Source organism: Xenopus laevis, chromosome 6L (genome assembly GCF_017654675.1).
Source record: "Xenopus laevis strain J_2021 chromosome 6L, Xenopus_laevis_v10.1, whole genome shotgun sequence".
NCBI classification, from domain to species: Eukaryota; Metazoa; Chordata; class Amphibia; order Anura; family Pipidae; genus Xenopus; species Xenopus laevis.
This window is the reverse complement of record NC_054381.1, coordinates 130,173,586-130,186,804: the sequence shown is the minus strand read 5'-3', so window position 1 is coordinate 130,186,804 and position 13,219 is coordinate 130,173,586. Positions and strand designations below refer to the sequence as shown.

Genomic DNA, 13,219 nt, shown 5'->3' with positions numbered 1-13,219 from the left:
TGATAATTTGTGACGACCCCTAAGCTTAGCTTCTCAACAGCTGCTCAGAGCCCACTGAGCATGTAAGTGTCAGAGACACTTTCCAAGATGGTGACCCCCTGTGACAAGTTTGCAGTCCTTGATCATTACTGCTATTGAGAAGCTGAAACTTTAGGCTGGTGCAATAAGTTCAGGATATAAAATATGGCATTATTAGCCATTCATTTTTAGGATTTAGTTCTCCTTTAAGGGTAATGGAGGACAAAACCCAGTGCACAAACATACACATGGTCACACTGACCCCTCCATGTATGAAATGTGGTTTGTATTACTCAGACTGAATCCTGCGAGTGACATATCTTCTTGTCTGCCAGTACCCTAATAATGGGTGTTTTAAGCTAGGACCACATGACACGGAGCAGGCCGAGAATCTGCTGCTTGCACCCAGAATCAATATATCTGCTCAGGTGCAGGCAGATTTGGTGGATTTCTGCGCCAAAACACCTTCGACTAGGACCACATGACACATATTCTCTGCAGGCAGAGAATCTGCTGCCCCACAGCTCCTCTTCTCTTCTTCTTCTACTGCTGCGCTGCAGGCACGGCGGATTTTGGCGTGGAATGCAAAATCGTATGTTTCGGCCCTGAAATCTGCCTGCACGAGAGCAGAGGTAATGATTCCAGGTGCAGGCAACGTAGCAAAAGTAGAGCAGCTGGGCAACGGATTCTTGGCCTACGTTTCTCCGCAGGTCTAGATCCTTGTCTTGTGGCCCTAGCTTTAGAACGGGGATAATTATCCCCAGTTCCAGATCAAGTGTTTTATCTTTCGTTTTCTGAAAATATCCTGACATGATTTTAAAAGGAGAAGGAAAGGTTAAAACTAAGTAAGCTTTATCAAAAAGGCCTATATAAATACACAGTAAATCCTCAAAGTAATGCTGCTCAGAGTCCTGTCAAAAGAAATACTGCATTTCTGTCCTTTTATTGCGTACACATTGGCTTCTGTATCGGATTTCCTGTTTTCAGCATAAACCTCCGGGGCTAGGGCATAAGCATGCTCAGTTTGCTTCTCTCCCCTTCCTCCCTTCCCTGATGTAATCTGAGCTCAGAGCTATGAGCGAGCAGGGAGAGACTCCGGCAGGAAGTGATGTCACACCAAGCAAATATGGCAGCTGCTATCCTAAACAAACAGTGTCTAGAGTTGTTTACTCAGGTATTGTGAAGCATTCTACAGAATACATACAGTGTTATAGCTTGCAGTATTACTACTCTGTAGCTTTCCTTCTTCTTTAAGGTTCCTTGTCTGACTTCTTTGTAGCATCATTTGGAACATGGGCAGCATTACTGTAACAAGTATTAACAGCACGCACTTCCTTGTCTGTGGTCACATGATTCACACCCTACTTTTGTGCCACCTAGTGCCATATGTATCTATTGGGGCTCATTTATGTATGCCACTCTATGCCACACATTATCAATATAATTTTCAGACAGATGTATTTTATATGACTCAATCAAATGAGCAATAACCAATTACATTAAGCAATTTAGTAAATTATTGTTAATCCATAGACGTGGATTAGGAAAATGGCACATCAGAAGGTGAATCTGAAGAAATAGAAATCCCTGATTTTATTTTTACTTTTTATAAGGTCTGTCAAGTGTCACCCATTTAGCCTAACATTCCCAAATTTCAACTTGACCTCCCGCTCTCACCCAGAGAGTGCAAATTTCCCCTTTTACTTTTTCCCCTATAACTTTTTTCCCTTTTCTCTATTCTTCCTACCGTTCTCTGCTATACTGTGTTGTTTATTCCAGTTTTTCCTGTTCTGTCACCTTCTTTGTACTTGTTAATTATCTTTTTGTATCAGTCCTATCTCTCCTTTCTCTTTTAGACTGTCTTTCTCTCTCCTAGTGATGTGCGATTTGACTCAAAACCCACGGTGACCCGAGGGTTGACCACAGGTTGGATTTATTTGGGTTGAAATTTGCAGGGCTGTGGAGTCTGTACATGAATCCAACTCTGACTCCTCAGTTTATGGTACCTCTGACTCAAACTCCGACTCCTCTATTTTTGAAGGAATAGTAACACCAAAAACCAAAAGTGTATCAAACTAATTCAAATATAATGTACTATAGTTTATATAAACAAACTGCTGTTTAGCTATGTGGAACAGTCATTCAAGCTGCTGGGGAAAAAAGGAAAAAATTCACAGGTTACATAACAGATAACGCCTAAAACACCATTGTATTGGATAGAGCTTATATATCATGTGCTATGTAACCTGTGCCTTTTCTCCTTTTTTAAAGCTTAAATGGCTGCACCCATGGCTACACAGCAGCTTAATTATATAAACTATAGTAGTCTTTCTGAAGCAAACACAGCTTTTACCAGTTCATGCTAACCGTATATTATATGTTAATTACTTTAGAACACTTTAATGTTTTAGTCTTACTGATCCTAATGTATTTTCCATGTTGATTGAAAGAAGTTAAGTACACAACATACAAGGCATTATATTACTGCCAAAGCTCAAAAATAAAAACTACATCCTTTGGTAATTCTAAATCAAATCAAAGTTAAACTACATAAACCAAAAACAATTGGGAAACCTAAAACAACTTATATATGAATTTAAGTACACAACATACAAGGCATTTTATCACTGCCAAAGCTCAAAAATATAAACCACATTCTTTGGTAATTCTAAACTAAGTTAAACTACATTAACCAGAAACAATTGGAAAACCAAAAACAACTTGTATATTAATTGAACCTGGCATCTAGCTGTAGAATAACTATTTTAGTTAAAATTAACTAAAGTCTTGTTCTTAGAACCAGAATTGCTTCAGCCATATGCTCCCGACTACACAGCTTTGGAAATGTGACCAACCATTGGGAGTTAGGGTTGGGTGAGGGTCAGACTGTGGAAGTAGAAGTAATGTACAGAGTGAGAAGACTTGTGGATCCTACAATAGCAACATTTTACATTTTAGGGTTAGGAGCGGGTTAAGGCTTTGCTAGTTAGGGTCAGGTGCGGGTTGAGTTTTTGCTGGCACGCACATCACTACTTTCCAATGTGCTCTAACTTTCTCTCTGCCAGTTTCTATCTTTTTGCCAATGGGGCAGTTCCAAGTGTCTGGGGCCATGACTTTTTTTCTACCTCTGCAAATACTGATGAGTACTTCACACACAGCTTTACTAGAATATGTATTGCATCTGCAATTCACTTGAATCTCCATCCAGAAATCCAATCCTTTGAAGCTGGGAGAGAAGTGCTCCAAGTTAGCACTAGTAGAGATACCAAGATATTGGTTGCAAGCATCCATGGTCCTTGCCATCAGACATGGGGCTTTTTTTGCCAGTCTGCCTCCTGTATTGTGCTGCACTGCCCAGAGTTTCCTCCTTAGGAGGGACTTCACCCCTCACACTGGGAACAACTGCTTTAAATGCTTTTCACAGTGTTTCCATAGGAAAGTCTGAAGGGAGTAGTTAAGTGTCTCTCAACAATTTTCCGATTAACAAGAATGTCTTTAAATTGTATCTAAGTGATACTATCCTTTCTTTATAGCTCCCCTCCATGACAACATGACAAACCCCAAAGAGAAAACGCCAATGTGTTTGGTGAATGAGTTAGCCCGCTTTAACAGAATTCAGCCCCAATATAAACTTTTGGATGAAAGGGGACCAGCGCACTCCAAGGTAAGCTTATTACACACAATAAACCCTCTACAAAAACAGTTTTGATATTGCATTAACAGTTTAATGATAAGACAATGTTCAAAATGAGAGAGGATTCAACTCCAGTGCATTGAGGGCCATCCTTTACTAGTTTCTGGATCTGTTGTTCAAGGCAGTAAGTCTTCCCAGTGGCATCTTATTAATAGTTGGTCCTTGATCAGGCTGCTCTTAGCTAAATATTAAATAGTGAGCCATACTAGGGAGGGTTTATCCAAAGATTTACAATTAGTTCTATTTTTAGGGCAAAAAGTACAATATTATTTGTGATTTTTGAGTTATTTGGCTTTTTATTCAGCAGCTCTTTAGTTTGCAATTTCATCAATATGGTGGGTAGAATCCAAATTACCCTAGCAACCATGCATTGATTTGAATAAGAGACTGGAGTATGGATAGGAGATGGGCTGAATAGAAAGATGAGTAATAAAAAGTAGCAATAACAATACATGTGTAGCCTTACAGAGCATTTGTTTTTAGATGGGGGCAGTGACACCCATTTGACAGCTGCAAAGAATCAGCAGAAGAAGGCAAATAATTCAGAAACAATAAAAAAGAAAAAGTGGACAATTGAAAAGTTGATAAGAACTACCAATTCTATAACAACCTTAAAGTTAACTTAAAGGCGAACCCCCACCCCATTAAGGTGCATGACTTTGATATATTCCTATATGAACTATATAGTTCTTGTATGTGTAACCATCCCATCCCAATTTCTCTCTTTTCAATGTCTTATTTAAGTTATTTACTGTTCAGTTGACTCTGGGAGAGCAAACATGGCAAGCTGAAAGTACAAGCATTAAGAAGGCTCAACATGCTGCTGCCAGCCTGGCCCTCTCTGAAACCACACTCCCCAAGCCTGCAGCTAGGCACACCAAAAACCACATGAACAATAACCCAGGTATGGGAAACTCTTCTTTTTTTCCACAGAAGCTCAAAACTTTTCTTCTACTGTTTATTTCACTATTTCCTCTGCGCATAATGCTTTTTGTGGTGTTTAAAGGAATTGTTCAGTATAAAAACCACAGGGGCCACATGGGCTATAATTGTTTGCTTTTGAATCTGAGCTGCATGCCAAGGATCAATTGCAAACTCACTGAACAGTTATGCCCCCTTAAAGTCATTGACTAACTCGGAGTTAGAGAGCTGCAAAGCAGGAAGTAGTGTTCTGTTATGTCAGACATCCAGTCACTCCAGTCTTTATACATTGCATTTTTGCCGCACTAACTATATTAGAAACATTTTTTATTTTGCACAGCCTATCTATTTACCCGTTTTTTTATTTTTACACTGAACTGTTCCTTTAACATATCTGTTGTCTTGCACTATAGCAAGGTGTAGTGAGTATGCATGGTAATTCTTTGTATCTGCTGCTACACAGAAGCTGCTGAGCTGCATGGGAATGCATATACATCATCACGGCATTCTGCCAAAGGTAAATTCCTGCTAGGATATTATTCTAGATAACATTTCATAAAATAACAAATTCAGTCAAGCACATGCTTCCTTTTCTTTGTTTGTAACACATGTGCAGCACAGCAGATCATTGATTTAGTGCTTTTAATCCTTTCTAACCTGTGTAGTTTTATTATAAAAGACTTGAAAATAAAAACGCAGTTTAAAGGTGACCAAAAGCGTTAAAAAGATGACGGCTAAAAATATCTACAAAAGGTTTTCATTCACGTGGGACATGGTAGATGGGTCAGAATAACTGATAAGTCTAAAGCAAGCTGATAAGTTGAAGAAGCTGTTTGGATTAGCGTTAAAATATCACAACTATAATGTGGCTACAAATGCTATATTTTCTATACTGAACTTACTGTATAGCCCAGAGGTTCAATAGCCCTATTTAATGTTCCATGCCTTTATATATTGAGTGGCATATATTTGCCTACCAGTAGCACTGCGTTTGTTCATTGTGCTCTGGCCTGGCCTGCTGCTAAAAAGTTAAGCTTCGGGATCATTGAAAATTATCAAATTATAACAGGGAGGTTTACATCTGTCCTAGGGCTGATTTTTAGGGCTCCCATACACAAGTAGATATAAGATGCTTTAATGTAAAACACTGGAAAATATTCTTAATTTATCTCAAATTCTGTGCGTGGGAGGTAATTGGCTCACATGTTCCCATTATGTTTTGTACAAAGCAATATGGGATAATGCTAAGCATTTCGTCTTCTTTTGCTTTCACTTATTTTCCTTTAAAAACATATTATATTAAATGGGATCAATTATCTGGAAACCCGTTATCCAGAAAATTCCAAATTATGGAAAGACTGTCTGCTATAGACTCCATTTTCTCCAAGTAATCCAATTTTTTAAAAACGATTTCCTTTTTCTCTTTAATAAGCAAATACATTGTACTTGATCCAAGCTAAGATAGTATTAAAGTGTATCTGTCACCCAGACACAAAAATCTGTATAATAAAAGTCCTTTTCAAATTAAACATGAAATCCAATTTCAATTTTTTAATAAAGCATTCATAGCTGTTGTAAGTGCATTTAAAAATCTCAGCTGTCAATCAAATGTCTGCCCCTCAGGTATAGAGGCGGGCAGACCATTTCTTTCACTTTCCATTCAGCACTTCCTAGATGTCACTGCTCTCCACACATTCCCCCGTTCTCTTCACCATTTAATTGTGTAACCAGGGCATGGGCATGGACATCAGGTCCCCCATTCTGGTGCACAAACAAGATTCTGAGATGATGCAAGACTTGCCTTAATAACAGTGTCCACAAAATGGCTCCTGCCTGCTTACTTTAATTATGAGTTCCCAGACTGAAGAAAAAAGATTCAAATAATTTATATAGTGTAATTAAAGTTTATTTTGCTTGACTAATGTGATAAAATAGGATTTAGAATAATTTATTTGGGTGACTGGTCCCCTTTAAGCCTTACTGGAAGCAAAAAGAGCCTATAGGGTTTATTTAATGTTTACATGATTTTCTAGTAGACTTAAGGTATGAAGATTATGGAAAGATCCATTATCCGGAAAACAACGGGTCCCAAACATTCTGGATAACAGGTCCCATACCTGTACAAGGCTCTACTTCACAGAGGGTATAACCAAAGAAGGAGGCTGCAACATTTTGGAAGAAGAACCGGAGGGCTGCATCTGAGGGCTTCTTCTTTAAATGTTATATGTGCAATAGATTGCTCCCGTTGCCTCCCAGTATCTTAGGATATGAATAGGAGACACCCTACAGTTCTATTAATGGCACTGCTGAAAAGTGCCCCTTTGTGCTATTAACCTTCTTTATGCACAAATATATAAATATGCCAGCAACTGTAGCTAGCAGTACAGTTTTCCTCTCTGCATTAGCTTAATTCTTCAGAAAACGTATAATCGCCTGTTAAGACAAAATGACATTGCTTAATGTAAGCAAGCTGCTTAATCTGGACATGCACGTTGTTTCTGAAAGACTTTCAAGAACAAAACCCTTGTGTGTTAGCCATTCAGTTATCCAGCGTGCCTTCTTGGGAAAGAAACCCTTCTGCTGGAATTAAACATTTAAAGAACAGGAAAAAAAAGGATGAGATAAATCTATAAACATCAGGGAAATGTCTGACTGTAACATTTTATCAATATCATAGGACAGTGGTATAAAGAGACTACGTCAATAAAAACAACTTTGTCGCTCCGTTTCAGGCTAAAATCTGAAATGTTGTTATGGATATAGTACACCGGTATTAATTATGAACAGTTCCATGTTTAGTTCAATATGGCTGCAGCATTTTTGGAGTTATAAACTGCTTTACACAAAGGCACTGTGCCAGCCTCGGCCTCTTAACATGTTTATGTCATATTTCCATATTCTTTAGCTATTGGTAATACTTAAATTATTTATTGATTTACTGGAGATTCTCTCTAGACTTATGAAGTTGTCTCGGACGTCACTTCACAAGGAATGTGAAGAAATGGCAGACTGCTACATAACTGGTGTGAGTCGTGCAGTGGGGGGCACACGTGTGGGTGGTGAGGGAAGGCAGCACTGTAGATTATAAATATTTAGTAGCACAAACCAGTGAATCTTCCATGAGGACCCAGGAGCTTCCCCTGTGTTTAGAAGAAAGGGATTTCAGCTTCAGGGCCCAAATAGTTTTTATCTGTAAAAAGTAAAGTAGAGTCCTGTGCGGAACCAATTAGTTAAACCAGACCTGAACCCGCATACTTACCCGACTGGACCCGCTACCCGACCCGCAAGTACCATATCTGCAACCTGATCTGTGACCCGCAGACCACCAAGAAACAGGAAGTGCTGTCATTGTAAACCGGAAGTGACATAATTTAGAAGTAGGTGTGATCAGAAAAAAAGAAGCAAAACTCGCTATTGAGAAGACCGCAACCCGACCCGTGACCTGCAAACCCAGAGAACTGCCAACCCGCATCTATACCTGCTCCCGAAACGTCATCCTGCAACACGCAGGTTACCGCAGGTTTTTGAGGGTAACCTGTGGCTACTCGACCCGCTGCAGGACTCGACAGTAAAGGTCGAATTTTCGCCAGAGTTAGCCACTTCGCCCTGTAGTAAATTTCTCCCAAGGTATGAAGATCCAAATTACGGAAAGATACATTATCCGGGGGAAACCCCAGGTTTCGAGTATTCTGAATAACCGGTCCCATACCTGTATTAGAATAGAAAACCAGTAGACCAGTAGATTTGGGTTATGAAGCTATTGCTATACAGAATGTTGGAAAACAAACTCCACAACCCTTCCTATGTGACTAAGCCTCTATGACTTGTGTACCGTATATATTTAACTGGAACTGCTGGAACATTAGACCAGACCTTTGCTTTATTTACCACTTGCTTTAAGATTGAAGAGAGACGTTTGCAAGCCCTGAGCTAATGATATAAATCTATCAGAAAATCTTATAGATGTCATTACTGGTTTTTTTTAGAATGTTGCTAGCAGCTGGAACATGTTGTTTTGCTCATTTATTACAGTAAACACACAGATTTAACCTGTTGACATACTAGAGTGCTATCTGATGTTTGATATCTATATATCCTTGACAGGTAGCATTACACCAACGGTGGAACTGAACGGGCTTGCCATGCGCAGAGGGGAGCCTGCCATCTACAGGTCTATGGATCCAAAACCACTACCCAACCACCGAGCTAACTATAATTATCGTGGGATGTACCATCAAAGGTTAGCACATTTCTGGCCTTTTTCTTTATTTACACTACATTTTATGTTTTATAGGGGTAGTTTACCTTTCAGTTTAGTGTGTAATAGAATGTCCTGTTCACAGCATCTTTTCACTCTTCATTTTTTTTATTGATTTGAACTAATTTGATGCCTTTAACATTCTTAAAGGACCAGTAACATCAAAAAATTAAAAAAAAATTAAATTGTATACTACAAAAAAAAAAACCCACCAACACATATTAAACTTTAAAATCGCAAAGTCTTTATTTAGAAATAACTTAACGAATCTCTGCTTGCGCTCCTCTTCAGACAGGGCGTCGATCCATCGTGTGGCACTCAATTTCTTCTCCCTGGCTATCTCCTATAAGGAAGGCAGGGAGGAGAAACCGAGCGCTGCACGATGGATCACCCAATCTGCTTTTCTGAAGAGGAGCGCAAGCGGAGATTCGGTAAGTTATTAATAAATAAAGGCTTTACGATTTTAAAGTTCAATATGTGTTGGTGGTTTTTTTTCGTAGTATACAAACAAAATGTTTTTTTACATTTTTTTTGATGTTACCTTTAAGATTTCAACTGGAGGTTATAGTAAGCCAAAAAGCTACGAGGCTACAGTGCAATTCTAATTGTAACTTTTTATTGCTTATCTATTCAGGCCCACCTCCAATCTCTTATTCAAACCACTCCCTAGCTGCTAGGCTAAATTGGACCCTATAAACCACATAGCTGCTGAAGTTTCAAACTGAAATAATCAAATTTATAAGACCAATTGGAAATTGCCTCAGAATATCACTCTACAACAAAATAAATGTTTATTTAAAGGTGAACTGCCCCTTCATTGTAACAATTCAGGTATTCCTGCAGAAGAAAGATTTATATTATGGAACATGCAGCAATGATTCTAGTGTTACCGAAGACTAAAAGCAGCTAAAGGGAGACACAGTTGAAAAATCCCTATGTGAAGCCATCATAGGGGAAAATGTATTTTTTTTACTGCCCAAAAAGGTCATTCAGACCAGTCCCTGCATTAGCCTTATACTAAGAGACCATTTCAGTAACCTTTCCCACCCTAAGGTGAAACCTTCTTTCTTCTAATCAGGTAAATCATAGTTTGCTGTATGTTCCCCCTATATTTATATACAGTTGTCATATAAATCATCTCGGCTTTTATTCAACTTAGACATTCCAGCTTAATCTTTCTTCAGTGGACTTTCTCTATTTCAGTAATGTCTCTGTAGACTAAAACTGCAGTGGAGACTAAAACTGCACTATGCATGGTGGGGACCTTACATCAATTTGAGAATTATTACATCTCCATTAATCTATAAGAATGTTACTACAGGACAGTACATTGGCGACCCTTGCTGTTGTGACTGTCGTAACTTAAAGCCATAATGGGTGTATATGGCTTGCATATCGTTGATTCTCAAGTGCTTAAAGGGATACTGTCATGGGAAAACGTTTTTTTTTTTCAGAAACACATCAGTTAGTAGTGCTGCTCCACCAGAATTCTGCAGTGAAATCCATTTCTCAAAAGAGCAAACAGATGTTTTTTATTTAATTTTGAAATCTGACATAAGGCTAGACATATTGTCAGTTTCCCAGCTGTCTCCAGTCAGTTCTTGCACTTCAGTGACTCTTTACTGCTGCACTGAAAGTTGGAGTGATATCACACCCCCCCCAGCAGCCTAACAGAACAATGGAAATATAACCAGATAGCAGCTCCCTACCACAAGATAACAGTTCCCTGGTAGATCTAAGAACAGCACTCAATAATAAAATCCAGGTCCCACTGGGACACCTTCAGTTACATTGAGTAGGAGAAACAACAGCCTGCCTGAAAGCAGTTCCATCCTAAAGTGCTGGCTCTTTCTGAAAGCAAATGACCCGAGATGGCTGCCTACACACCAATATTACAACTAAAAAAATACACTTTTTGGTTCAGGAATGAAATTTTATATTGTAGAGTGAACTTTAAATTTGCATTATTCAGCATCGAATCTCATCTGCCACTTAGCCGCCCAGATTGCCAGTTTTTCCAGATCCCACTTGCAAAGATTCCACATTCTGAATGGAATTTTCTTAAGTTTTGTCTCGTTGCCAAACACATTATCAATGTTTACATTAATGAAATAAAATAAAACTGTGCCTAATACAGAAGTGAGAAAAGGATAACAAGTGACCAGACATGGTGGCAGCTAGTGCTGCTAAGCAACTCTGTTTTATAAACTGATTGAGTAAAGGGGGAGACAGGGGTGAGGGGTATTGTGAGATGCATTTATGGACGGAGGCATCTACGGGGGACATCAGGTTAATAAATGAGTTTTATTCTCTTTTAAATAATACAGTTTAGATTTCTCTTAAAGTGATACTGACACATTCCTTTAAAACAGGAACATGTCGGTATCAGTGAAAAGAAGCTGCAGGTGAAATAATCAGCTAAAAGCTCCCCAAAGCACCCCAGCCCGGCGAACCTTAGTAACAGCATCGTTAAATTATCTTCTTGAGTTGTTTGTCACGCTGGGCTGGGGCAGCGCGATCCCCACAACCTTGCATGCACTTCCGGGTCGCAGGTGGGTGCGGGTTTAGCTCTTCTTACTGCTCTCCCCGTCGAATTCCGGGTTGAGTTTTTATAGACGCGCTGCTCCTACTCTGCCCCTTTTGTGACATCATTGGCTGTCTTGAAAGTTGGGCGTGGGAGGTCGGGTTGCGGGCGGGTGCGGAAAAAGCCCAACCCGCACATCACTAAACTCCAGCCTATGCACGGATCCTGCCGCCCCCAGCCCAGTGTGACTGAAACAACGCAAGAATATAATTTAATGGTGTCGGAGGGTCTCCGTTACTAAGGTTCGCTGGGCTGGGGGCGGCTTTGGGGAGCTTTTAGCTGCTTAAATTTTGAGTGCAGATTCTTTTCACTGATAGACACGTCCCTATTTTTATAGAAACGTGTCAGTATCACTTTAAGTGATCCACCGTTTCATAAATATTTATGTGTAATGTTGGACTTATCTTTTCTGCTTTTATTTATTTTGCGTTCCTCACATTTCTTGTGAAAGCAGATCATAGGCTGCAGGGTTGTGAAATAGCGCATGAAAAGGTAATTCACTAGATCTTGGATAAACTTTGCTGGAATCATGCCACTAATGGAAAATTTCTAGCCTTATGTGTACCAGGAAATATGGAAGCAAAAAAAAGGTATTTTTTACTGTCCCAGTCAATCATATGTTTTCAGTCTCATTTCCTATTTGTTCCAGAGACAAACACATTGTTTTGATGGTAGTGCAGTCTAGAAGAACTTCTTGCTATTTGAGTGTGAGCCTATGAGAAACAACTGATACCAGATCATGCATGCATCTAGTTGTAATTGCTGCTTAGTTTCTCTAAAACATCATATTGTAATTACACCCCTAGGTGGTGCTGCATGCTTGCAAAAGTCATCTGACATGATTTGAGCTTGTGAGGACGACGTTTCTAAAATATATGTCTGATACTACAGGTATAGGATCTATTATCCGCAATGCTTGGGATCTGTTATCTGCATTGTTTGGAGTTTTCCAGATATATGAACTTTCTGTCATTTGGATATCCATACCTGAAATCTGTTTAAAATCATGAAAACATTTAATAACCTAATAGGATTGTTTGCCACCAATGTGGCTTCATGCAGTTGTCACATACAACATTCCAATGCTCACCCATGTTCTCCCTGTGTCTACATGGGTTTGATCCAGGTGCTCTGGTTTCCTCCCGCACTTCAAATACAAACATATAAGCAGTCTAATTAGCTCCTGAGAGTGTGCCATGTCAGGGGGGGATTAGATTGTAAGCTCCACTGGCTCAGGGACTGATGTGAATGATGAAAATCCTTTGCAAGGGGCTGCATAAATGTGTCTGTGCTATATAAATAATAAATTCTAACAAAAATGTATTAAGTATTTTCGTAGCTTGAATTGTGGTTGGCTCGCCTAAATAGTGACTTAGCTTTTTGTATACAGAGGAACTTATTCTCTCTTGTTTTCCGTAGTCGTCTTCATGTCAGGCTGCAACCTTGACGTAGCAGAAAAGTAAATGCAGTGTTTTCCATCTCTCCTTTTCTTCAATGGGAAACAAAAGAATTAGGCACACAGGCACTGAGTTTTGGTCAGAACAGTACAAAAAAGCTGCTTTCCATATACAGATGTATCCAGAGTTCCAGATTTATTAAGCATCCTGAAGTCAATTTAAACACATACTTGTGAATGAAAGTTGCCTCAGTTGTCATACAAACTAGTGGTCTAACCAAAATGTATGGTTAAACATACAGCATCTGTAGCTTTGAAAGCTGCCCCTGCTGTAAATGTTTATAAAAT

At 39.2% G+C, this 13,219-nt stretch overlaps 1 protein-coding gene across 8 annotated transcripts in view; it reads left to right on the top strand.

The window, feature by feature from the left end:
- Positions 1–13,219, top strand: part of stau2.L (staufen double-stranded RNA binding protein 2 L homeolog) — a 144,383-nt gene that overhangs the window by 14,411 nt on the left and 116,753 nt on the right. For 4 of the 8 annotated variants that reach the window (XM_041565484.1, XM_041565488.1, XM_041565482.1 and 1 more), the window contains 4 exons: positions 3,552–3,682; positions 4,457–4,616; positions 5,097–5,150; positions 8,738–8,873. In XM_041565484.1, coding sequence (XP_041421418.1) covers positions 3,552–3,682; positions 4,457–4,616; positions 5,097–5,150; positions 8,738–8,873 — 481 coding nt within the window. 8 annotated transcript variants of the gene reach the window in all.